The 27,050-nt window shown below is 36.9% G+C and overlaps 1 protein-coding gene across 2 annotated transcripts in view; it reads left to right on the forward strand.

Annotated features, from left to right (window-relative positions):
• Positions 1–27,050, forward strand: part of XPR1 (xenotropic and polytropic retrovirus receptor 1) — a 110,070-nt gene that overhangs the window by 74,567 nt on the left and 8,453 nt on the right. Inside the window, exons 8-13 of one of the 2 annotated variants that reach the window (XM_079761792.1) lie at positions 6,238–6,428; positions 6,636–6,815; positions 10,248–10,419; positions 12,678–12,872; positions 22,379–22,545; positions 26,373–26,515. In XM_079761792.1, the coding sequence (XP_079617918.1) occupies positions 6,238–6,428; positions 6,636–6,815; positions 10,248–10,419; positions 12,678–12,872; positions 22,379–22,545; positions 26,373–26,515 (1,048 nt within the window). The remainder of the gene's footprint in view (positions 1–6,237; positions 6,429–6,635; positions 6,816–10,247; positions 10,420–12,677; positions 12,873–22,378; positions 22,546–26,372; positions 26,516–27,050) is intronic. The other variant, XM_079761793.1, reaches the window with a different exon arrangement.

Raw genomic sequence — 27,050 nt, forward strand, 5'->3', positions numbered from 1 at the left:
TGTATTTTTAAAAAATGATATAACAGCAACAGAGGCACGATCTTACTAAACCTCCCAAAAGAAGCACTTGACATTGTCAATCACTCCTTCTTAAAACTTTTTCTTCAGTTGATTTTGCTGAGAAACCATACTCTGCTGGTTTTTCTATTATACTTAGCTGGCAGTTCTTTTTTTTAAAAAAAATATATATTTCTTTATTGATTTCAGAGAGGAAGGGAGAGGGATAGAGAGATAGAAACATCAATGATGAGAGAGAATCATTGATCGGCTGCCTCCTGCACGCCCCCTATTGGGGATCGAGCCCACAACCCGGGCATGTGCCCCTGGCCGGAATCGAACCTGGGACCTTTCAGTCCGCAGGCCGACGCTCTATCCACTGAGCCAAACCGGCTAGGGCTAGCTGGCAGTTCTTTCCCAGTCTCCTTTGCTAGCTGTTTTTTTTCTTTTTCCTGTTACATCTAAATGTTGGGAAATACTACTGTGCTCAATCCTCAAGTCTCTTTCTCTGTCTACATGTATTTCCTATCTAGGTAATCTTATTCAAACCTATGGCCATAAATACCATTTATATACTAGTGACTCCCAAGTATATATACTCTTTTCTCTGAATGCTGTCTAATTGGTTACTTGGATGTCAAATAGGCATCTCAAAATTACATGGACAAATTTCTTTTTACCCTCAAATATACTTTCTCTTCTATATAGCAATACCTTTCATCAGTTTCTCATGCCAAAAACCTTTAGCCTCTCTTTTCCCTCGTCATTTCCAGTCCATCAGCTCTGTATTCAAAATATATTCTGAATCTGACCACCTCTACCAGTGCCATCCTTAATATATTGCAATGGCCTTCTAAACTTTTCTCCCTTCAGCCATTTTTGCCTCCTTCTAGCCACCATGGTCTTCTTTTAAAAAAATAAATTAGATCATATCAGTCTCCTCTTCAAAACCTAGTAATGGCTTCTCACAACATAATTGAAATTTCATATTACAGTCTATAAAACTCCACAGGATCTCACCCCTCTGGGCCTTTCTGGCTTTACATCCTCTCATCCTTCCCACATCCAGTTTCACTCTGTTTTCAGTCACTCTTGTGTTGTCACTATTCTTTGAACACTCTAAGCTCATTCCCATCTACAAGCCCTTGCAATTGCATAAAAGGCTTTTCCCCCGAGATGTCTATGCTTACTTCCTCACTTCATTCATATAATCAAATGCCACCTCCCCCAGTAAGGCCTTTCCTGATCACCTCTAAAATAGCTTGTTCTGTCCCTTTAGCCTACATTAGTTTTCTTCAGAGTACTTGTAAGTACATGGCCTAATATTTCATATTTATGTTTCTTGGTATCTGTTTTCCCACTGGAATGTAAGTTCCTTGATGCTTGGCCATTTATTGTTCCTGTTTACCATTGTATCTCTAGCACTTAGAACACTGCCTAGGACATATTAGGGACAATATTAAAAAAATATTGGTGGAAGTTTGAATGGATGGAAGAGAAAGGACCAAGATGAAATTAAGTGATATACAAACATACATGTATGAGAAAGACACCTCTCAAACATTCTTTCATTTAGAAATGAAATTTATACTGGACATTGATGGAATCAAAGACATGTCAAGAGGAGAGAGAGGAGCAGAGATTTTAATTTTAGTTGGCCAGGGTAGGGGATGGGACGTAGGAGGAGGGAGTGAGTTATGAAGGGGAGAAGTGATATATTCACCTAGGGTAAAGAAGAGTATTATTAGATGATAAGAATGAAAATATAGCTTGAGGTCAGTTCATAGAATTCAGCTAAGAAGTATACTAGTAAGTAAAACATGTTTTTGGTTGCAAAACACTACATCAGTGTACATGGTGTGTGTGTTTGGGAGTTGTTTTTTCTATAGGGAAAACCTTAGTCATTTGCATGTGGAATTTTTTCTTTTTCCCCCAAGATGTATGTGGTATTATCGTCATCATTACATAAGACATAAGAATAAATAAATGTCTTAATTTATTTTATGTGAATGAATTGAGAAGAAGTTTTTTAAAATTCAGGGACAAGTTGAGGGTTTTTTTCTTTCTTTTGTAAATATAGATTAAGTTTTTGTGAGAAACTCGGAGTTGTTTTTACTGTGTGGTTTATGCATTTAGTGTTGTGTATTATGTTCTCTCACCTCTGAGCCCTTCTTTGTTTGATCTTTGTGTTTGTATGGGGAGAGGCAGGGTAAATATAGTTAAAGCCAGCTGTCTATCCTTATTTATCTCCCAGCGGGTGCTTAAAAGATAACAGTGTTGAGAGAGAAACACAGCAGCAGTAATGCATGTACAAGCATGATTCTTTTTTCAAACATTCACATCAGAAAAACTGCATAATTTCTGTAGTTTCTCAAAGGGACATGACCTGATATGTAATAATTTGTCTGAAATATGCATATTTTTACTTTCATGAAGTTGAGAAATTACCTGTTTAGATTTTTTTTAAACTTCTCTCTTTTTTTAAAAAAAAATATTTTTTATTTTTATTTTTTTAAATATATTTTATTGATTTTTTACAGAGAGGAAGGGAGAGGGATAGAGAGTCAGAAACATCGATGAGAGAGAAACATCAATCAGCTGCCTCCTGCACACCCCCTACTGGGGATGTGCCCACAACCAAGGTACATGCCCTTGACCGGAATCGAACCTGGGACCTTTCAGTCCATAGGCCGACGCTCTATCCACTGAGCCAAACCGGTTTTGGCTAAACTTCTCTTATAGATTCCTAATAACCTTAATTTGATACGGTAACAACATACTTGTTCCTTTGCAGTCTATCTTTCACATAACATCTAGAGTAGCCCATTGAAATTATTAATCTGGTCATGTCACTTATGTGTAAAATTCATTGACTTCATACATCAGAGTAAAAGGTTTAATCTTGACAAAGTACTTCAAAGTCCGACCTGATTTTCCCCTGGCTATCTTTTTACCACTTTACCTCTCATTTACTAGTATTCCAATCATAGTGGCCTCGGCCTTCTTCCTGTTCCTGGAGCACACCAGGCTCATACCTGTTTTCGGACTCTTTTACTTTGCTTTTACTTGGAGCTCTGTCCCTTCAGATATTCACATGATTCATTTTGTTTTCTTAAGGAAATGCAAATGACCTACAAATGTCATATCCTGATAGGTCTTCTTGACCACCCTACCTAAAATAGCACCTAACATCATTCTTTATCTCCTTACCCTACATTTTTTTTCTTTAAAAAAAAAATCACTACCTGATATTATACAGAATAGAAGTTTTTGGAGACAGGTATTTTGTCTGTTGTTCATTATTGAATCCGCAGCTCTTAGATGGGGCATAGGAGGAGGTGCTATAAAAACACCTAATAAATATTTGTCAAATTAAGGGAAAAATGACGTTTTCTCAAGTAAAAAGGAAAAAAAACCATGATATATACTGAATACTCATAATTGGCCAAACATTGTTTTAGTCATTTAATATATGTCATTCACAATTAATCCTTTTAAACTTTTAAGAATAGATATTATCCCCATTGACAAGGAAACTGAGACTTAGAAAAATTAAATTATTTGCCCTAGTGTAGCTAGGATGTGAAATTTGGTTTATTGTATTTGACTCCAAAGCAAAGCTTTATTCACTCTGTATTTTTAAATTATCACATGTGCTATGTACTATAGAGAATACAAAGTTAAATAATAAGTGATTATTTATATTAAATGTATAAGGTAGTATATAATTAAATATTAAATGAATGGTACTAATAGTACATTTTATAGTTATTTGGAAAAATTGAGAAATTGTTAGCCAAATTGAAATGTTTGGCACATAGTAGGCTCAAAATGAAACATTGGTTCAATGAATTTATGAACAGATGAGGAGCTGGCTCTTAAATAATAAGTAGAATTTGAATTTTTGGAAAGAAAGAGCAAGGCCATTTTATGTATAAGGGGCAACATAAGCTAATGTGAAACAAGAACTTGTTAAAAGGATAATAAAATGATAAGAATTAAATTGTTTAGGGGTACTGTGAGAAAAGTTTGGGAAAAATGAGTTGGAGATCATATTGTGAACTATAATTGGGAGGCTAAAGTGTTTGAATGTTCTTAGAAAGCTATAGAATAACTAGAGGCCCGGTGCACGAAATTTGTGCACGGAGGGGGGTTGTCCCTCAGCCCAGCCTCTACCCTCTCCAATCTGGGACCCCTCGAGGGATGTCCGACTGCCTGTTTAGGCCCGATCGGGCCTAAACGGGCAGTCGGACATCCCTCTCACAATCCAGGACTGCTGGCTCCCAACTGCTTGCCTCATTGCCCCTAACTGCTTCTGCCTGCCAGCCTGATCACCCCCTAACCACTCTGCTGCCAGCCTGTTTGCCCCCAACTTCCCTCCTCTGCCAGCCTGGTCACTCCTAACTGCCCTCTCCTGCAGGGTTGATCACCTCCAACTGCCCTCCCTTGCAGGCCTGGTCCCTCTCAACTGCCCTCTCTTGCAGGCCTGGTCCTTCTCAGCTGCCCTCCCTTGCAGGCCGGCTGCCTCCCAACTGCCCTCCCCTGCTGGCCATCTTGTGGTGGCCATCTTGTGTCCACATGGGGGCAGGATCTTTGACCACATGGGGACAGCTATATTGTGTGTTGCAGTGATGATCAATCTGCATATTACTCTTTTATTAGATAGGATAGAGGCCTGGTACAGGGGTGGGGGCCAGCTGGTTTGCCCTGAAGGGTGTCCCTGATCAGGGTGGGGTTCCCTTGGGGTGTGGGGCGGCCTGAGCGAGGGGCCTGTGGTGGTTTGCAGGCCGGCCACGCCCCCTGGCAACCCAAGCAGAGGCCCTAGTATCTGGAATTCATTTTCCTTCTACAATTGAAACTTTGTAGCCTGGAGCGGAGCCAAGCCTGGGGCTCCCTCCGCAGCCGGCAGCCATTTCTGTTGGGGTTATAATTGAAACTTTGTAGCCTTAAGCGGGTGGGCCTGGCCAGGGTGTGCAGAAAGCTTTGCTTCCCCTGTTGCCGGGAGCAACCCTGGCCTGCTCTCTCAAGCTCCATTTCTGTTTGAATTTTTTATCTTCTATAATTGAAACTTTGTAGCTTGAGTGGAGGCTTAGGCCTGGCAAGGGCAGGCAGAAAGCTTGGCTTCCTCTGTTACCTAGGAAACCTTGCTCTCTCTGGCTGTAGCCATCTTGGTCGGGTTAATTTGCATACTTGCTCTGATTGGATGGTGGGTGTGGCTTGTGGGTGTGTCGGAGGTATGGTCAATTTGCATATTTGTCTATCATTAGGTAGGATAGTGATATTGAACATTTATATGGGCAATAGAATGTAGTGGTTAAGAGTGTGGGCTTTGAAGCAAAACGGAGTTAAAATCCTGAATCTGCCCTATACTAGATTATTAACCCTTAGAAAATTACTTAACCTATCACTGCTCTAGTTTTCTCATAATCAAATAGCAATAATAGTTTTTAACTCACAGAGCCATTGAGGATTAGATGAGTTATTTTATGTAAAGATACTGGGAACAATCGTTAGCACATTGTAAGCATTCTATAAGTATTAACTGTTGTCATTTATAGCACTTTTTTTTTTTTTTTAATATATTTTATTGATTTTTTACAGAGAGGAAGAGAGAGGGATAGAGAGTTAGAAACATCGATGAGAGAGAAACATCGATCAGCTGCCTCTTGCACACCCCCTACTGGGGATGTGCCCGCAACCAAGGTACATGCCCTTGACCGGAATCGAACCTGGGACCCTTGAGTCCGCAGGCCGACGCTCTATCCACTGAGCCAAACCGGTTTCGGCAGCACTTTTTAATTTTCACATTGCCATCATGTGTACTATTTCCTTTTATTTTCACAGCAATTCTGTGAGGTAGGTATTACATATCCAGTTTAATGATGGGCAAAACCAAATCAAAGAAGTTGTGTCATGCCAGAAATCTCCAGCTGACAGAACTGATGTTATAGTAGTTCTAAACTATTTTACCTTGGTTCTCTGTAATCTAAGAAACAAATGGAATGGTGGACTAACATGCTAGTAGTCAGATTTTAGGAAAATTATTCTGTTGGGATTTTGCAGAGTGAAATGAAGATGGGAAAGAATGTAGAAGCAAATTTACAGGCTCTTGAGATAATCTAGATTTATGTTTATTTATAAAAATTTCTATGCCAGGGCTGTATCATTGAGATTTAAGAAAAAAAAGACAATAAAGGGGACATTATGAATATTCTAACTAATTAATTTATATTCTTTCAGCTATATTTAAACTTGAAACAGATAGAAGTATATGGCCCTTGATAAGAATCTATCGGGGTGGCTTTCTTCTGATTGAATTCCTTTTCCTACTGGGCATCAACACATACGGTTGGAGACAGGCTGGAGTAAATCATGTGCTCATCTTTGAACTTAATCCAAGAAGCAATTTGTCTCATCAGCATCTCTTTGAGGTAATCAAAGCAAGACATAAAGTCCCACAAATATAATTTTCATTAGCTATATAGCTGGTTTAGTGGGCACTGAAATCCACCTTCTTCTTAAAGAGGACTACTGACTTAATAACTAAACATTTTTCTTCCATTTGTTTTATTAAAGAGATTCTGAGTAATGACAAAAATAATTTTTTTTCTCTTTTTGTCTTTTCCATTCTTTATCAGATTGCTGGATTCCTTGGGATATTGTGGTGCCTGAGTCTTCTGGCATGCTTCTTTGCTCCAATTAGTGTAATCCCCACATATGTGTACCCACTTGCCCTTTATGGATTTATGTTTTTCTTTCTTATCAACCCCACCAAAACTTTCTACTATAAATCCCGGTTTTGGCTGCTTAAACTACTGGTAAGTCCAAAAATTTGTGTATCATTTCTAAACTGATAAGAACAGATACTACACTTGATCTTAGCCAAAAGGCCGAGAAGCGATTGTGTATCATTTATAGAGAGGTATACTGTATTTGTCATTGGCTTCCTCCAGGATGAAACCCAGGCTGCTTTATTGCACAGCTCCAGAAGCACAGTTCACATTGTAATCTGTGTGAGTGGCTCCCCAGCTCCAGAGTCAAAGAATGCAGTATGACTGGTACACCTGGTGTTATACAGTGCAGCATCTTTGGCAGAGCACAAATGCATTTTTCCCTCTGAAAATGGAATATGAAGTGTCCAGATATTGAAATGATTTTGCTAATTAATAATAATTAATTCATGATTAATTTAGTTACTTCATTATTTAATCAGCTCTGATAACATGTAGAACTCTATAAATTTTCTTTTCTTAAAAAGTGATAAAATTGTTATTTTCCTATTAAATTGATATAAGTAGTCTACTGTTTTTATTTTATGAAAAATTGGTTCTCTAAAAGCAATAGAAATTGGTCACCAAGTTTTAATTTGAAAAGCTGACTTTAATTTTTGTTTAAATAAATTTCATTTCTTCTTCCACTTTATCTATTTCTTAATGATTGCAAAATCATGTAGTCTCAGTATTAGGATATAGAATATAGTATTAGGATATGCAGAAATGGTAGCTATATTTTTTTGGTGATAGTGTAAAGTTAGCTCTGGGAAGGGACTTATGCTTACTCCTAAATTAAACCAGCTCTATATTGAAAATCAATTGGGAATGCTTTCATATAATTATTTCTTAGATTATGAATTACAACTAACAGAAAAATAAAGATTAATGATTAAATTGACCAATCTCTATACAAACTTTCAGAATTCCCATAATTATTGCCTTACTTTTTTTTTCCACTTGATAAACTATACTTCCTTGAAAACTGTACTTTTTGTGTGTTTTTCCCTTTTGTATGCCCCTTAGGGTTAGATTTTTTTGTTTTTATTCTTAGCAATAAACTTTCCCACATATAGCATTAACTAAATTTTTTAAATCTAAAGACATAAAATATGGCCTTCCTATTTAAAAAGTATAATAAGCATTCAACAAATAAAAAGCAACCTATGTTTGAATATAGATGAGTATTAATAGCAATCAGGAAAAGAAAATGGTTAAATCTTCTTGATTTTCCCCCCCAAAATTAGTTGATTTTTTTTTTGAGGGGACACCCAGATCTGATTGTTTTTTATTTTTATTTCTTATTTCTTTTCCCACTAGAATTGAATTTTATCACAAATTGAGAACCTCCCTCTTTTTCTCCAATTTTATTAAATACAAATAAACAAAAGAGCAAATAATTTCCTTTAACTATAGCACCATTAGGCTTAATTTTGGGTTTGAATTCTGAGTATGGAACTTAGATGTACAAGAGTATTTTGGTAAGTTATAAGTATGCCATTACCATTAATAGGTTTCATCATCATCTAGAACAGCGGTCGCCAACCTTTTGGGCCTCACGGACCAGCAGTGGTCCGTGGACCACCAGTTGGCAGCTGCTGCTCCAAAGGTTTCCTTAAACCAGCGGTCGCCAACCTTTCAGACCTCATGGATGACCAGTGGTACCTGGACCACTGGTTGGCGACCGCTGATCTAGAAGACATAATTTGTAGAAGATTTTTTAAAAGATAAATATTTGAGGATGTGTGGTGGAGGGGGTCAGTGGGGAAAACAAACAAACAAACAAAGGGGGATATCTGTAATACTTTCAACAATAAAGGGGAAAAAATTGTGAGCCATTTTTCTCCCTCTTGACATCTATACTGAAATCATTTCCAGTGAGTACAATATTATTAGACTAGAGAGGCCCAGTGCATGAAATTTGTGCACTTGTGGGGTCCCTCAGCCTGGCCTGTGTCCTCTCGCAGTCCGGGACCCCTCGGGGGATGTCCGACTGCTGCAGAGGCAGGAGAGGCTCCTGCCACCACCACTGCACTCACCAGCTGTGAGCCTGGCTTCTGGCTAAGTGGCACTCCCCCTGTGGGAATGCACTGACCACTAGGGGGCAGCTCCTGTGTTGAGTGTCTGCCCCCTTGTGGTCAGTGCGCATCATAGCAACTGGTAGTTCCACCGTTCAATCAGTTTGCATATTAGCCTTTTATTATATAGGATTACCTTTCTTATTTTGAGATTGTCATTTTATTACTAGATTTTGTGGAGTTTTATAACTGTTATTTGCATTAAAAAATGTAGTATTCTTCTGGTTACAAGGATATAACTTTGATATTATAAACATATATTGTTCCCTGCCTCAATTATTGTGAAATGTCTATATAGTTATTTTTAAATGAGGTTTGAAAGACTCAGAAAACTCAGGTATTAAAATGACTGTTTCATTCCAATAACAAAGTAATACATACAGTTGTGTACATTGTGTTAAGTGAGCATTTCTCCCAGTGCATCATTCTTTGTTTAAATAGTAAACTATGATTCATGCGTGACAAGTTACTCTTATTAGCAGAATGATTCTCCATTGAGTAGACATTTATCTATGCATCTTCTATGTACTAATAAATGAGGACTTGTTGATGGAATAGGTTGGCAATGGTAATATAATAAGAAATAATAGAATAATAAAATGTACTATCAGAAGCATTAAAATACAGAAGGAAGCATTGTGATTTGTTATATTTGTAATAATAATTATTACCAAGAATATTTTGAGATAATTTAATATTAATTGACCTGTCAACTTACTTAAATTCAAATCTCACTGAGAAAACTTACTCTTAAACTATTTCTAGCAGATTTACAAGAATGTTTCCGCCCTAGTTATATTTCTCTGATATAGCTCTTTTTAAAGCCTCATCCGAAAGTAAAACTACAATCATCACCATGACATTAGTGAAATGAAAGTGACTTTGGTTAGAGAAGAAGGCATGCTTCAAACAATAAGATGCACCATCTTTCCCTTTCTATCGATACTTCATAGGCAAATGAGAGCTTCGTATTCATTTAACAAAGCTCCCATCCCAGCTAAGATGGGAGAATATTCCAGAAATAATCATAACACATGGATCTCCTGCAAAATTTACCTTAGAGCCTAATGTTAGACATTCTATCAGTGCTTCTACCTTCTGCCACTCTCTGCTTTCAACTTCAACTCTTCACACCTCTCTGCTCTCTGTTTTCTAACTATAGCTATTCTTGCCTTCCCAGCTTTATTTCCTTTCTTCGTTTTGCATTCAACTCATTCCCTTCACTTCTAATTCTCAACCTTGCCACTGTTGCCAGGTTCCTGTGTTTGTGATTGGTTCCTTGGTTTCCATTTTATCAGCTAAAGTAATCATGTTAGGTGGTCACACATGAATTAGAGAAATTTAATATGAATTTTCTTATTTTTCTGTGTTTCTTTTTCTTTTTTTTTTTCCTTCCTCCCAGTTTCGAGTATTTACAGCCCCCTTCCATAAAGTAGGCTTTGCTGATTTCTGGCTGGCTGATCAGCTGAACAGCCTGTCAGTGATACTGACGGACCTGGAATATATGATCTGCTTCTACAGTTTTGAGCTCAAATGGGATGAAAGTGGGGGCCTGTTGCCAAATAATTCAAAAGGTAGAGTATGAATGCACATCCACACTACTGAACTGCCAATGTACACCAAGAAATATTGGGAATGATAACTAAGACATTTAAGATCATCGTGAAAACTCATCCAATAATGTTACAAACTTAATTAAATGTACTTGGCACTTTTTTAGCAATCTTTTATCTGATATACTTTGGCTCTTAAATTATGTTATGATTTTAGCCATCATTTGCCAAGAGACTTATAACTTATACTTAACGAATTCTAAAACTTAAAAAAAAAAGTCCTAGTACATTGGTATTTATGTACCAAGGTACTAAATGCTTTAGTGCCAACAATTGCTATCATGGTATTGCTTTTTAATGATCAAAAATACTTATTACTTAGAATTGGATCGAGTGCTTTGAGATAGTCATTAGTCTATTTTTTTATCTTATTTGGAATCTTGTTTTTCTTCTGGCTCTTTTTCCCACTCTTAGTTTATACCAAGTTATTAAGGAATTTTGCCTTAATAACAAACACCAATTTAGATAGCTTATGTAACATCTGAGTAACAAAAGTTAATGAAGCCAATGCCAACACATTTTCATTGATTGCCAGCAGATGACAACTATTGTAGGTTGATCAGATCCCCAGAATTTGAAGAAAAATGGATTTATCAATTCCTTCTCATTTAATAATACAAACTTTGCTCTTAGTTTTTTTTAAAAAAGAGTACAGGTGCATGAACTACCTATAGTAGATTTATTATAACTAGAGGCCTGGTGCACGAAATTCGTGTACAAGGGGGTGGGGGAGCCCCCTCAGCTCAGCCTGCACCCTCTCCAATCTGGGACGCCTCGGGGATGTCCAACTGCCAGTTTAGGGCCTAAACCAGCAGTCAGACATCCCTCTCACAATCTGGGACCACTGGCTCCTAACTGCTCACCTGTCTGCCTGCCTGAATGCCCCTAACTGCCCCCCCTGCCAGCCTCATCACCCTTAACTATCTCTGCCTGCCGACCTGATCGCCCCTAACTGCCCCCTCTGCCGGCCTGGTCGCCCCCAACTCCTCCCCCCCCCTCCAGCCTGGTTGCCCCTAAATGCCCCCCCACCGGTGTGGTCACCTCTTACTGCTCCCCTTGCCGGCCTGGGGAGTTTTGTTGTTGCAGTGTCACTCAGTGTTTTTGAACAAGTCCCTCTGCCGGCCTGGTCGCCCCCAACTGCCTCCTCCCCCCCGCCAGCCTGGTCGCCCCTTATTGCTCCCCTGCCAGCCTGGTCGCCCCCAACTGCCCCCCCGCTGGCCTGGTTGCCCCCAGCTGCCCCCCTGCCAGCCTGGTCGCCCCATGCAGCCTGCTGTTCAGTCATTTGGTCGTCCCTCACTAACCCCCCTGCCAGCCTGGTTGCCCCATGCAACCTGCTGTTCGGTCATCTGTCTGGTCATTTAGGTCATGACGGCCCCTGGCTTTTTATATATTAGGACTAGTAGCCCTGCACACGAATCCGTGCGCCAGTAGTTCTCTGCAGGGACTGGCTGCTCTGCACCCACTGCCCAGAGGCTCTCCGCGGCCCAGAGGCCCATCCGCAGCCGGGCGTGGAACGCTTGCCTTGTCGCTGGGGTGACGACGCAAGCATTCCCCCCCACCCCCTGCCGCTCCGTGCCCGCTGCCCAGAGGCCCTCCACAGCTGGGGTGGAACGCTTGCCTCGTCGCTACATCGACGAAGGAAGCATTCCACTAGGCCGCTCACACTGCCCGCTCTCAGCAGCCGCCCCCCGGGGACTGGGGGACTCCGGCGGGGCTGAGAGGACTGGGCACCGCCATTTTGTGGCTATGGGTGCCGCCATCTTTGTGATGGAGTGACAGTTAATTTGCATATTACCCTTTGATTAGATAGGATAGTTTGGAGTTCATGAAATTGACTGGTGTCATCAGTGATATTTGTACGTTTTCCCAGTGTTTGAGATACAGAGCTAACTAATTTTTTTTCTCTTTGACTAATGTACTCAACTTCAAATTTTATTATGGTTTTACTACACTCCCAAAGAAAGTGATTCCAGAAGAGATAGTCAGAAACCTGTGAGGGCAGGTTTTCCCACTAGGTCCTTCCTAAGTATTTTACCTTCTCTCCTAGGCTTCCTTACCACTAAAAAGTTTGAGACTAAAATAGTTACAAAGAAGAAAGTGGTTCTGAAACCCAGGCTCTTTGCTTTCATGGACTTGCTAGTGGTTATAGTATATGACTAAATGATGTGAACAAGTTATTTTCTTAAATTGTAATCTTTTCTTCTTTGAAATCTTCACAGAACTAGAAATTTGCCACAAATATACATATGGTGTTCGGGCCATTGTTCAGTGCATTCCTGCTTGGCTTCGCTTCATCCAGTGCCTACGCCGATACCGAGACACAAAAAGGGCCTTTCCTCATTTAGTTAATGCTGGGAAATACTCTACAACTTTCTTCATGGTGACATTTGCAGCCCTTTACATCACTCACAAAGGTATTCTATGATTGACTCTAAAGAGATTTTTAAAAACCCTTATTTTTATTACTTGAATCTGTTCCTTATTCTTCATGCTTTTCCAGTTGTCGTGTTTTTTTACACTGAAATTCTAGTCCCCTCAGCTATACGAGTTTGTTCTTGAACATAATTTTAGTCTTATTCCAATATTTACTAACAAATACCATTAAAAAGAATCTAAGTCATCTGGAATAGAAGGATTTGTGATAACATTTGAAATCCTGAATTATGTTTAATGGGTTCAATCTATATGAACACCTTTGGTTTTCATTTGTTTTTTTAGACTTGTTCATTAATGAGGTTGGGAAATGCTAGGTGGAAAAGAGTCCCTCTGGCAATCGTGTATATTTTTAATCACTTTCCTTCACCAAGTTGTAAGGAGTGTTTCCAGCCCATTTAACTGCAAATTGAGTTCTCTGATCTCTCTAGTTTCTTATCTCCATGGCAACCAGTTAAATTACTTGAGACTGCTCTTCTATTGGGAGGAGAAAAAAGCTTTTAGTTCTGAGCCACATGCAGTCACAGCTTTTGAATTTTTAACCTTTTTTGAAGAACAATCTATCAAAGATCTTGCTTCCTTTTACTAAAATGTATTCTTCCTTTGTCTATTTAAATAAGTATCAGCCCATACCTTAGATCCTGCATTCTCTCATCAATTGATGGTAAAGAAATGTTACTAATTAAAATTATTACCATTCTTTTTAAATAGTTTGATAAATTTTTTTTGTAAAATTTTTTCAGTGATTTCTTTTGAGACACTATATTTTAGGAGTCTTAATGTTTTAGAATTGCTACTTATCTAAAGTGTGTCTAATGGTCATGAAAGATTAGGGTGGTGTTTTTTGTTGTTTTTTGTAAGGCTTGCAATTTGGTCCCTAAAACACTTTATGACATAGTTTCCCTTAAAAAAATTTCTTTTAAAATATATATTTTTATTGATTTCAGAGAAAGGAAGGGAGAGGGATTGAGAGATAGAAACTTTGATTCCATTGGCTGCCTCCTGCACGCCCCCTGCTGGGAATCGAGCCTGCAACCCGGGCATGTGCCCGAACCGGGAGTCGAACCGGTGACCTCCTGGTTTATGGGCCAACACTCAACCACTGAGCCACACCAGCCGGGTTACATACTTGCAGGTTTTTGCAGTAGATTCTGTGATTACAGTACTATTTTGGTAATGCAGCCAATAACGTTTACTACTATGTAGGCTCTCTTGTTAGATGAGAATTTAATTACCTCAATGATAGAAACACCTTTTCAATATTCTTATAATTTTAACTCTTGATGAGGAATGCTATTACTCAGTTCAGGCATGCATCATGATTTAGTTTTTACTAGAGGTTATTACTAGAGAATTTGTAAATCAGACAACTAATTTGATAAGTAGTACTGTATGACTCAAGAACTGTTTTACTTTTCTCCCATTCCGGATAAAAATAGTACTGATACCATCAATTTAATAAGAAACTGAAAAGCTGAATTCCTTAAATCTGCAAACACTCTAAATCTAAAAACCTAAGGCTAGAAACAGTAGTTTGCATAGTATTATGGTCTTCAGGCTTTTTTTGCTCATGTATCCCTTCAAATAATTTTTTAAACTATAATTTTATTTTGTTATTTTAAATATTATTTAAACTATATTACTTCTTGGGTATTTTTAAGTTCACACCTGAAATTTTTTATCTTAAGTTTAAATAATAACAAAAAAATGTAGTTTCCAGTGTACTTTTAAAACTGCTAAATGTTTCTATTAAATGTATCCAAGTAATTTAAATATAGAAGCATAACACTTACTATGACTTCTTTTTTAAATGAAGCAGCTCTTTAAATAGTTAGAAATTTTCCATCTGTTTCCCACTAAACTTTACTTTAATGTAATATATTTTTATGTTTTAATGAATTTTGGCTGACATGAATATAGAAATTAAATTTTTTTTCTTCCTGTTATAATTTTCATTGCCCTGATTATTATCTATAGTTGATCAAAATAACATTATAAATGTACTACAAATTTTAATAATTGTTACACATAAAATCTCTTTATGAAAGAAATTTATATTACTTATTACTATTGCATTTTTCAGTTTTTATATAAGTAAACTCTGAGAAACTTTAATATGGGTATACACATGAGAATGAAAGGTTTGTTGTTGCAGTGTCACTCAGTGTTTTTGAACAAATCTTGAGTTTTGTGACCAAAAAAATTGCATAGTAGTATATCATCAATAGTTATTTTTAGTGATCTCTCAAAGATTTTTTTGTTGAAAATAAACTGAATAAAGTAAGGCATTGAACATAAACTGAATAAAAAAGGATTTGCTAACTAGTCACTAGAGTCATTCACTTTCTGTTTCTGGACAGTATACCAAAAAGTTTGAGTAGGATCAATCATATGATACTTAATTTTAGAGACTCCCTGTTTAGCCAAACATACTAAAGCACAATTAGGAAAATAAAAATATTATTAATTTCAGTAATGTTTGTCCATGCAGTATTTTTTAATTGCTTTTAAATGTGTTTTTGAAAACAAGCCTTGGAATTGCAGGTTATACTCATCAAATTTATAGAGAATATCTGCCATATACTACTGCCCTAATTAGAAAACCAGTTGGCCCTAATCAGAAAAAGTTCTGACTTAAAATGAACATATTTAGATATACTCCTGTGTAAACATCTCACTTCTCAGTTCTAAATTGGATGGGTAGGTGGTGCATAGAGAGAGAGATTAAGCAAGCACCATTTAATATTATTGAGAATATTCTGAGTCAGGTTGTGCTAGGTACTAAAAATAGAGCTACAAACAAAACAAATTCTTGCCCTTAAGAATTTATAATTTAGTAGGAGAAATAATCAAGTGAAAAAGGATAAGTTGGTTGCATGACAATGTGATTGTACGTAAAACTTCTGAACTACACACCTTAGAAATGGTTAAGATGGTAAATTTTATGCTCATGTTTTTTTTTACCATGATAATAATTTTTTGAAAGACATTAAAATAAAGGGTAAAGAGATAAGCAATGTACCAGAACAGCCTACAATACAGCACAAGTCCCTAACCCAGCCTTTAGGCCTCAGGATGGGAAGTACAGAGCCAACTTCCCAGAGGTCAAGCTATATCCTATTGTTTATATTGAATTAAGGAGGCTTCCAGTTATCCCATTATGTGTTTTGCCCAAGGCCATGTAATTTGTGAGTGTTAGAAGTATTTCTGTTCATCTTTGGCCTAGGGCTGTTTTGTGTGTTTTTTTCTCTCCCCAAAGCCATACCTTTAAAGTGTAAATAATAATGTCTTTTTGGTTCACTTAACCATTTGTAAGGATTAAATAAGGGTGGTAATTCACTTGAAATCACTTTATGTACTCTTAACTTGCTACATAATTGGAATTTATAATTAAATGAAATACAGTTATCTTTGCTGTATAGAGCTGGCATATGTGTAAGTCTTTCTAAAAGAAACCCTTATGATCACCTTGGGTGGGGGGCTTGTATAGGGCAAATATCAATTAGGAATGTATTTGGCTTTTTATACTAGTAACACATGTTTACTCACTGAACTTGACTCACGTGCCCCAGTCAAATTTTTTAAAACACAAGCATTTTTTAGACAGGCCATTGGTTATATATCTTAATCATACCCCTAAATTTAAAGAAAAACACTTTTTGTAGTTGCTACATATTAAATATTTATATCACTTCTTTTTTTTTTTTCCACCCCAAAAAAAACCTAAAACAGAGGGGAAAAATTTGAAAAGGTAACTCAGAAGGACCAATGACAGAAAATTTAACATTGAGTAATCAAAAGTAGCATTTGATTTCTGTTGTTTTCTTGGGCAGTATTCTAAGAGAAAAGGCACCAGAAAACATAAACTTTGGAAAAAATTATTGGGCCAAAAGAATAGAATCTGTATGGTTAATGAGGTAGATCTTTTTCTATTGTGTATGTGCTATTATTGCAAAGGATAAGTTTTATGATGAGGGAAGGGTAGAAGATGGTGAAGTAACCTTGTTCAAACTCTGAGTCTTTTCAGAGAACTAGCCTACAAGAAGTACCATAGTAACAACATCGGGGAATTTTCAAGATATTATTTTTTTCTTTTTTTTTTTAAGTTGTGTAGGCCAAAGACTTTATTTTTTCCCCATGGATATTTAATTTCTTTATTGATTAAGGTATTACATATGTGTTCTTATCCCCCCATTACCCTCTCAATCCCCCCACTCATGCCCTCACCCCCCTGTTGTTTGTGTCCATTGGTTAGGCTTATATGCATGCATACAAGTCCTTTGGTTGATCTCAAGATATTTTTCAAAGACATGTCTTAGTTTGCCCTAGCCAGTTTGGCTCAGTGGATAGGTCGTGGGTTTGATTCCGGTCAAGGGCACATAAAGTTGCAGGTCGATCCCCAGCCCCAGTTGGGGCACATGTGGGAGGCAACCAATCAATGTGTCTCTCTCACATCCATCTTTTTCTTTCTCTCTATCTTTCCCCCTCCCTTCCACTCTCTCTAAAAATCAATTGAAAAATATCCTTAGGTGAGGATTGACAACAGCAACAACAAAAAAAGATATGTCTTAGTTTATCTGCATAATTTGTAAAAGCAGAGGCACAAGAATGAATTCTGTATCTAGAATAATTTTTAAAAACTTGAGGAAGGTGGTTTAGGCCCATTTTAGGGAGTCTGTTTATGATAATATTGCAGGTAGCCCTCACTTGTTGCAGTAAGAAGGAAACACATTTTAAACATTTCAGTATATTTTCCATCATTGATTTTAGAAGCAAAGGCTTAGCTAAGCAAAGATTTAGCTAGCAACCAATCTCCATATTTTAAGAATTCACATTTTATTACAAGCCTAAATTTGATGCCAACTACAAGTTTTTGTTGGATTTGGGATTGGAAGAGACAGGAAAGTGTTTTAAATGGTTTTGTGTTTCCTTGAGGTTTTTGGCTTTGAAGGAAAAGCCTGTGGGAGGTACAATAATAGAAAAGGCCATTGTGTTGTCATTCCTACCCCGTTGATGGGGAGAAAGTGCTTCATTAGATTTTCTGTTTTTCATTTACAGTTTCTAATATTCTAAAGTATTCATACATTCTTAGTGTATTTTACTCTTGGTTGTTTTCCAAATATAAAGAAGAAAAAAGCTTCTTTTAAAAATACTTCATATTTTACTTTAAATTTTATTGGTAGAATATGCTAACAAGCATTTGCTATTAGACTTCTAAAAATACTTGGGAAAAACAGAAGATATTCTCTGCTGACTTAAAAGCTGAGTTCATTTATGTTTGCTTGTTGTTTTCTAGTGCCCACGTCCCTTCTAGATCCCTTCTTGTTTAATATTCTGGAAGGGGTGCTATGCTCCCTAATAAGGATTCCTCAGCAGTAGTTCAGCGCCTTCAGTGCCAATAGTCATTTCATTGTTTGAGTGAGCACACATAGTCCTGAAGTGCTTCCTCTCTGGGGGTATGGCCAGTTGGTTACCCTATTTCTACCTTGAATAATGGGCCACTATGCCTGAATTTCCAAATTTTAGTCTTATTATACATATAATAGAAACACTCATTTTTAAAATAGTCTCTAGGGAAACTTTTATTCTATTTTTTAAAAGACATACAAGTCATTTGGGTAAATGTTTTTATTTTTGGCTTATTATTGAAAGTATCTCAAATCTTTAATGTCTGTCTGGCCTGCCCTGACAATAAATATAATGATCACCCGAGAAGGGGTAATACATATGACCATATGTATTAACTAAGACCACCTAAAGATCAGGGAAGTATCTATATCCATTAATTTTCAGAGAGCCATATTATTTTCATAATTTAGTGGTTTCATTATTTGGGCAATAAGAATAGAACTAAGGTTTGTCGGATGCCAAACTCATTCATAACTCAGCTTACGTATATATCTTTGGGCTTTGAAAATGGTGTTTGTTTTCTTATTTAATTTCAAATTACAAGCTAATAAGCTATTACCAAAGTAGAAAGGGTTGGGTTGAAAATAATACTATTCACTTTTTCTTCACACATTGCCACTGCTTTTACTTTTAAAATACCCACGGTGAAGTATGGTTAAGGGTGACTTTCATGTATAATTTTTCTGGTTTCTGTCTTAGCACTTTTCCTGGCAAATTATTTTACTTTATCCTTCCTATGATGCTGTGGGTACAAAACTCGAGGGACCTTATTTTTATTTGTTTTAGATTCAGTAGATGTCATTACCATAAATATGTTTAGTGTGAATTATGCTTCTAACATGGCAGGTGTGTTATAGAAGCTCAGGGGTAGAATAGCAATGACTTGATTTTCTGTGATTCTGAACATCATTAAAGTAGGCTACCAGAGTTAGCCAAGAGAGAATTAGATATAATTGCTTGCCTAAAGTGATAATATTTTTCCAGTACATATTCTGAATACCAATGAAGGCAGATGATTTCAGGGGGAAAGCACTCCTCATTTGGGAGATGGGAAAGATCAAATAAGGGTAATAATTAAAAAGAGACCAAAATGTAGCTAGCATATGTAGACCAGGTGTATGTTAATCATTGTTTGAAGAGGTTCATAAGATAAAACATTACTTACTACAAAATATTTTGTTAAAAATATTTGTTTTTTTAAAAGTAAGTCCTTGTGTATGTTTCATAGAAATTTTATAGAAATAATATAGTCTTAGAAAGGAGGGAGGCATTTGACTCATTGTACCATTTTAAGAATTATACTCTAAGGATGGGACTTGTATTTAAAAATCTAAGAGAAATTGAAGAAAATTAGCACATTGTTTTTACATTTCCCCCATAATCTCCTTTTATACAATAATTTTAACTCAGTGATTTCAGTAATTAGGAAAGAAAATCAGCTTTCATTAATATGACTTGATATTACTTACACTTATTTGAGAAATGCTCATTTTGTCACTTCTTGATGAATGTATCTTTTATTGTATTCTCAATTCATTACTTTTTCTAGCAAACAAAATTGTGTAAAGTAAATGAGATATTATTTGTAAAACACTTGGCGCATAGTAAGCATTCAATTTTAAAAAAGAGTTGCAAATACTGTGTAATTTACAGCTAAATCCTTGTCTTAATCTCTTTGTGTTGATCTGGTTTTGAAAATATGAGAAGAGTATGGATTTTAAGTTGCTAAGTTTGCTTTATTCTTTGCAAACCATAGTAGATGAGTTACAGGATTTTTTAAAAATGCAACCATGATGCTAATAATTGAACTGTATTACTAAGCTAGACACCCCGCTGTCAATAGAATGAGGTAAACAGGTATGTCAGAACACATCCAACTACGCCTAAATAACAACAAAAGAAAACAAAAACCGTTTTTGTTAGGCCTTTAAATTGATGATTCATATTATACAATGTTGTATAAATATTCAACCCAATTTGCTTTTGATGAAAAAAAGTTTTTGTGGAAGTAATTTAAACCTGAAAATATATTTTTTTATCCAAGTTTGACTGTTCACTAGAATCACTTGTGGGCTATTTTAAAAAATATTTGTTTCTTTTCCCTACCACTGACTTCCCGGGAGAAACTGATAGTGTGTGCTGGTGTATATTCAACAAAGCAGTTCTCTGGTGGGAGTGGACGGAGGCGGCACTGATTTGCTGCAGTGCTTGCTAATTTCCATGGTATAAATACTTCCACCATAGACAGTTTCAAGTTATTAGGATGATAACATTGAATGTTGAGAAAAAATATATAACATTGTATAGTATTCTCATCATATAGATAAACTAAACATATAACCTAAAAATAATAATAGCAAAATTTAGTAAGATGATTAGGAAGTGGCGATTATAGAGTTTTTATTACCTTTGTTTTTAATATAACTAATTGCAAGTTCATGTAATTCAATTTTTAATAATGATTGTGTTTACCAACCAAACTTAGTTTTTGAAAATTTAACAATTGGTTCTCATGAGCTGGTACAAACTGACTACACAACACTGGAGCTCTGAGATATCTGTGTGTGTGTTTTTTTAACCAACTAACTAATTCGGATGCAAGCAACCTGCCAAACAGTTATTTTTCTAAAATAAAGTTCTGATCCTAAGGTCCAAAAAGGCATTCCACCGTTAGATACAAAGTATCTTTTCCTGCCTCATTTCAAGTCATACCCATCCCTACGCCTTCTGTGTTTCACCCACACTAGGTTTAGATTATTTGCAGCTTCTCAAACACACCTTGCAATTTCATTATCTTTCTTCAGCCTTGAATGGCCTTGCCTCATCAGCCTGACTTTTGCAGCACTATTTATTTATCCTTCTAGAAATAACTCAAATGCTACTTCCTCTGATTTCCTACTGTTGGAAACATTCCAGTTCTCCTTGATGTTCTCATAGTACTTTGTTTATAATTCATTTTGAGCTCAAATTTATCATCAGTAATAAATGGTTGTTTCACTTACTAGATTATAAGTGGCCAAAGAGTGCCTTTGAATCATACTGTGCTTAACACTTTAATACCTGAAAATGATTAATAAACATTTATTTACTTTAATAGAAAGGATTGTAGATAGTGCATTATACATTATTTACTTTCTATGCCTTTGTGAAACTAACCAAAAATTTAAACTTTTTGAATTAGATGTTTTGTCTCTTTTCCCTGATGACTCAGGACCATACTAGTAGTTATATGCCTATATCCTGCACCTAAAGAACACAAATAATATCGTGATGACTCTCGAACTTAACAGATAATTTCTTAGAGAACATATGAAGCACTTAAGACAGAAAAAAGACTAAATTGTATAACTATATTTGCAAATTATTTTTATTATTCTGATTTAGTGCATTTTATATATTTTCAGCATAAAGCCAAAAGTTACTTTATGGTATTCCCAGCATAAAATCACATGGGGCCTTTGTATCAATAAATACCTCTGTAAGAAGCAAAATATCATGCTTTGCTTTGTGGCTTGAAAGAAATTTGCTTGTATACATGTTCTTAAGGATATATTTCTCATCAGTTGGTTGCTTTCTGGTATTTTATCTAGAAAATTATCTCATTGTCATCACAGTAAGTATTGACAAGATCTAAGTGTATGAAGGTAATATTATTATAAAGTAAAAACAATCCAAGAAACTTTTTGACGCAAATGCAGTGCATTCCTTGTTAAGTGGTATTTCATCTTTGACTCTAAGCTGCCACCTGATGGCAAAAATTAAAATAACATCTTTTGTAATATCAAAAACCTCCATTGCAATTATTTAGATTTTTTATGTATTTGACATAGAGGCTCCAAAATTCCAAATGCACATTTGTACAAAGTTTATGAGTCTGACAAGTGTTTGATGATTACTTTGGACTTCAGGAAAATCAGATTTTTGTATTTAACCTTTGTGAGACAATAATCCTACTAGGAGGATTTGTTTAAAATCTTACATCCTTTATGGAACTGTATAAAGAATCTATTCTTTAGTTTTATTTAATGAAGAATTTACTTTAATCGAGTAATTTTCCCTTTCCCTTTTCTTTCTTCAGAACAAAATCACTCAGACACCAGGGTATTCTTTTACCTGTGGATTGTCTTTTGTATCATCAGTTCCTGCTATACTCTCATCTGGGATCTGAAGATGGACTGGGGTCTCTTTGATAAGAATGCAGGAGAAAACACCTTCCTCCGGGAAGAGATTGTATACCCCCAAAAAGTATGTACAGTGTTTGTGTTTAAGAAAACAAACAAACAAAACCTCAGGTGTACCACCAGCTAAATCCCATGCAATATATACCAAATCCCAACCTAATCTAATCTAATAATCTAATCTAATAATAGACAAATATGCAAATTGACCGCACCTTCGCTACGCCCAAGCCACATCCACCAGTCAAGCCACGCCCACCAACCAATCAGGATGAATATGCAAATTATCCCAACAAAGATGGCGGCTAATTTGCATATCGCGACAGCGTAGAAAGAAGCCAAGAGCTGCAGAAGGGAGCAAAGCTGCAGAGAAGCAAGCAAGCCGGGGGGAGGAGAAGGGAGGAGCGGAGGTGGGGCCGGGGGAGAAGGGAGGAGTGGAGGTGGGGCCGGGGGAGAAGGGAGGAGCGGAGGCGGGGCCAGGGGAGGAGCGGAGGCGGGGCCAGGGGAGAAGGGAGGAGCGGAGGCGGGGCCAGGGGAGAAGGAAGGAGAGCGGGCTGGCGGAGAAGGCGGGCCGGGGGAGAAGGGAGGAGCGGAGGCGGGGCCGGGGGAGAAGGGAAAAGCAGGCGGGCTGGCAGAGAAGGCGGGCTGGGGGAGAAGGGAGGAGCGGAGGTGGGGCCGGGGAAGAAGGAAGGAGAGAGGGCTGGCGGAGAAGTTAGAAAAGCAGGGGGGCTGGCGGAGATCGCGGGGCGGGGGACAAGGGAGGAGAGCAGGCAGGGTGGGGTAGAGTGCAGCAGGAAACCCTATTGCAGGATTTTTCCTGCAACGGGAATGCTAGTATAATTATAAAAAACAACTGTTGACTAAAAAATACTGATTTGGTTATCAAAAATGTATCAAGGTGTTTACTATATGCTAACCACTATAAAAATTGAAAACAGTAAAATTCTGGTTTTCAAAGAGGCCATGGACTATTTTATATATATATATATATATATATATATATATATAGAGAGAGAGAGAGAGAGAGAGAGAGAGAGAGAGAGAGAGAGAGAGATATCTTTAAAATGCCTAAAGAAAGTTGTCATTTTTTCGTGGTGAAGGGATTGGAGTCCGTGTTGATGAAAACACCTTGGCAGCTGCGGTGGTCGGCAGTGGCAGCAGCAGTGGGGTAATGGGGGTGGCACCTTCCCCTGATTAGCCTGGTTTCCTCCCGCAGAGGGAGGCCAGACTGCGGCTTAGGCCTGGTCCCCGGGGGAGCAGGCCTAAGCCTTCAGTAGGCCATCCCCTGAGGGCTCCCAGACCGTGAGAGGGGGCAGGCTGGGCTGAGGGACCCTCTCCCCCCCACCCCACAGTGCACGAATTTTGTGCACTGGGCCTCTAGTAAACAAATAAGTAAACAGATTGCAATACCATGTAATAAAGACTAAAATAGAGGAACAAATAGCTTACTGTAATTTATTATTTATTTTTGAGCATGAAATTCCCTTCACTCAAATGCCCTCTCTCCCCTTTGTCTGCCTACCAAACTCCTGTTTCTCCCTTTTAAAAGTCAGTTTTAGTTTTAATTTCTCTCAGAAGCCTTTCTTTACTTCTCTAAGCATATTTAGCTATTCATCCTAACCCCATTTTATGCTCTACAAACTTCACTGTAGCAGTTATCACATTGTATTATTTGGTTAGGTATACATATCCCTCACTACCCTGCATAGTTCCTGGTATATAGTAGACTTAATGTTTGTGGAATGAATGTATAAATACTTGACTGAGTGAGCAATACTGTGAAAGCACAGGAAAGGGAGTGCCTGAGTGCTTGGTGCATCAAGAAAGCTTCTTTTATTTTTTTCAACCAACCTTTGTTAAGGTGCCAATTCAACCTGAAATATATGCATAATTCCTCAGGAATTATTTTAGGGTTTACATATATATGAATGAAAATGTGCGAGGCTGAATTAAAAAGTCAAAAGATCAAGAGTATCTTTGCTCAGATATTGAAAAGAAATTAAACAATGAACTGGGAATCCTGATAAGTGAATTCTAATCCAAGCTCACTCTCTAGCTATATTACTTTAGGCAACCAGACTGTGATGTATTATCTTCTATAAGGCAGGGTGTTACACTAGGTTATCTCTTGATCTTTTCCTAGTTCTAAAATTCTGTGATGAGGAGGGAAGTATAGATTAGGTCACTAATATTTTATACTATGTCAAAATGTCACCAGTACCTCAAAATGGTACTTTGAAAAGTGTGTGAATGTGTAATATTCAATTAGGAGTAGGGAAGGCTGTTTTCAAGTGTGAGAATTTAAGATAAATGATAGGAGAGTGACTATAAAAACGATGATATGTAATATAACCAGATAAGCAAATGAAGGCAGAAAAGGAGATATTCGTTGACACTGATCTTTTTTTATGTAAGCTGTAGCAATAATCCCAAGGTGCAAACTTAGAATATAGGACCAAGATGTTAGACATATCTCCATAAATCTCCTTTGAAAAGAAAATCAGTAATGGTAAGCACAAGTCAGACAGCAGACATGAACTCAGGTAAAAATGGTCCTTTGTGCCCACCAAATGAATGTGGTCTTATTGCTCCTTCTATTGTTCTTACCTTACTGAGAGATAGAATAACACATTTATTTATTATGCTGAATGCATAGATGAACTATTTGTCTCTTTATGTAAATGTTAATCCATTCCTCCTTTTAAATAGTTCTAACTTACTGGTTTCTATGTAATAAAATTAGTGAATAGAATCTTTCAATCAATTTATTATTACATATTTTCAGGACCCTAGAAAATAAAATATATGCTTTTCTACATAATTTGCAAATTTGCCACTTCTCATTCAATTTTAAAAAGGTAAATTTTGGATTTATTCATTCTACTTGAAAAGGGAAGAAACTATTTGTGGAGAACAGTGGAGCTTCATTTAAAAATTAAGAACATGGCTCTGAACCTTAAAATCAGTTTCTAGGGATTAACATTGAATAATATTGAGCACCACACGCAGTCCCAGGAAGCACTTTGTTATTTAAAGAGCTAATTATCCAGATATTAATAATGAGTGAATCCATGAATTATGGTTCTGGTCTTTTGGCAGTGAATACAGACTTCTGTAGCTAAAACTGGACTCCTTACTACTGGGTACCAGTACCTGGAACAACTGGTTAGCTGAGTGCTGTTTTCCTCATGTCAAAATGGAACATTATTTAACTTCAGCCATGTTTGTGAAATCCAAGCCTAATTTCATCTCCTTCAAATATAGGGTAAAGCAATTTGAAAATGAAAGTGCATGCCCTGGCTGATGTGACTTGGTTAGTTGGAGCATCATCCATGCACCAAAAATTGGCAGGTTTAAGTCCCAGTCAGGGCGCATACCCAGATTGTGGGCCCCTGCAGGAGGCAACCAGCCGGTTTCTCTCACAGAGATGTTTCTCTGTCTCTCCCTCTCTCTTTCTTCTTTTCTCTAAAATCAATAAAAAATAAATAAAAAGAAAGTGCAAATAGCACAGTTAACAAATTTTAATCTTCTCTAATAGCTGTTGAGTCATTAACATATCAAATACATATTAGAATGTCATCTCATTCAGATTGAGGATCTCATCTGGCTTCTATTCCTGGGGTCTAGAAGAGAGCCTGGTATACAATATGGGAATGAAAATATATTTGTTAAATGATTACTGAAATTCAGTTAAATTTCATTTTGAATATTGCACCCTTTAAGAAAAGAAATTAAATTTGTGAAATCTTTTAAAAATATAAAATAGAATAAAACTCTTTTTCTTCCTGAACCTGTGCTTGTTAGTAAGGTGTATGTGTCTCATTGCTGTGATAGGTATGCTTATTTGTGAGAAACATGATGGTAGGTATACTCAATTTGCTTATTATTTCTCAGGCCTATTACTACTGTGCCATCATAGAGGATGTGATACTGCGCTTTGCTTGGACTATCCAAATCTCAGTTACCTCCATGACTACTACGTTGCCTCATATTGGGGACATCATATCTACTGTCTTTGCTCCCCTTGAGGTATTCCGGTAAGCAAACTACTGAAAAGTTTATCAAGGATTCTTTGTACCTAAAAGATGTCCGAATTAACATTTATTAAAACTTATACTTGGAAAGCTTAAATTTTACAAATTTTCTCAATGTTATCAGTCTCCAAGTTGGAAAATTTTATAGGACTAAGATTAATTTTTCCAAATTAAATAACTACTGATGATGACATACAAGCTTTTTAAGAATTGGGCTCTATTGGAAGGGTCATGAGTAACATTTGGGAAGTAAAAAGTCTTAGAATAGAAATTAAAATGAAAATCCTTTGAGAATCATTTTTTGCAATTTGTCAGTCTTGGCTATTCAGCCCAATTTTCTCATTGGAAACAAAAAGTGCTGGATAATATTTTAAATCTTCCTAAAAACATCAATGAGCTAACAAGATAGCCCCAAATCTAAGTGAAAGCAGGTACCCCAGTCTAAGCAGAGCACTAAAGCCAATTTTGCATTAAAGAAATTTGCCGAATTAGAGATTTGAGATTCAGTTGTGATAGATAGCCAGTTCAAATGTATATG

The sequence above is a fragment of the Cnephaeus nilssonii genome, assembly GCF_951640355.1.
Source record: "Cnephaeus nilssonii genome assembly, chromosome: 21".
Taxonomy (NCBI): Eukaryota; Metazoa; Chordata; class Mammalia; order Chiroptera; family Vespertilionidae; genus Cnephaeus; species Cnephaeus nilssonii.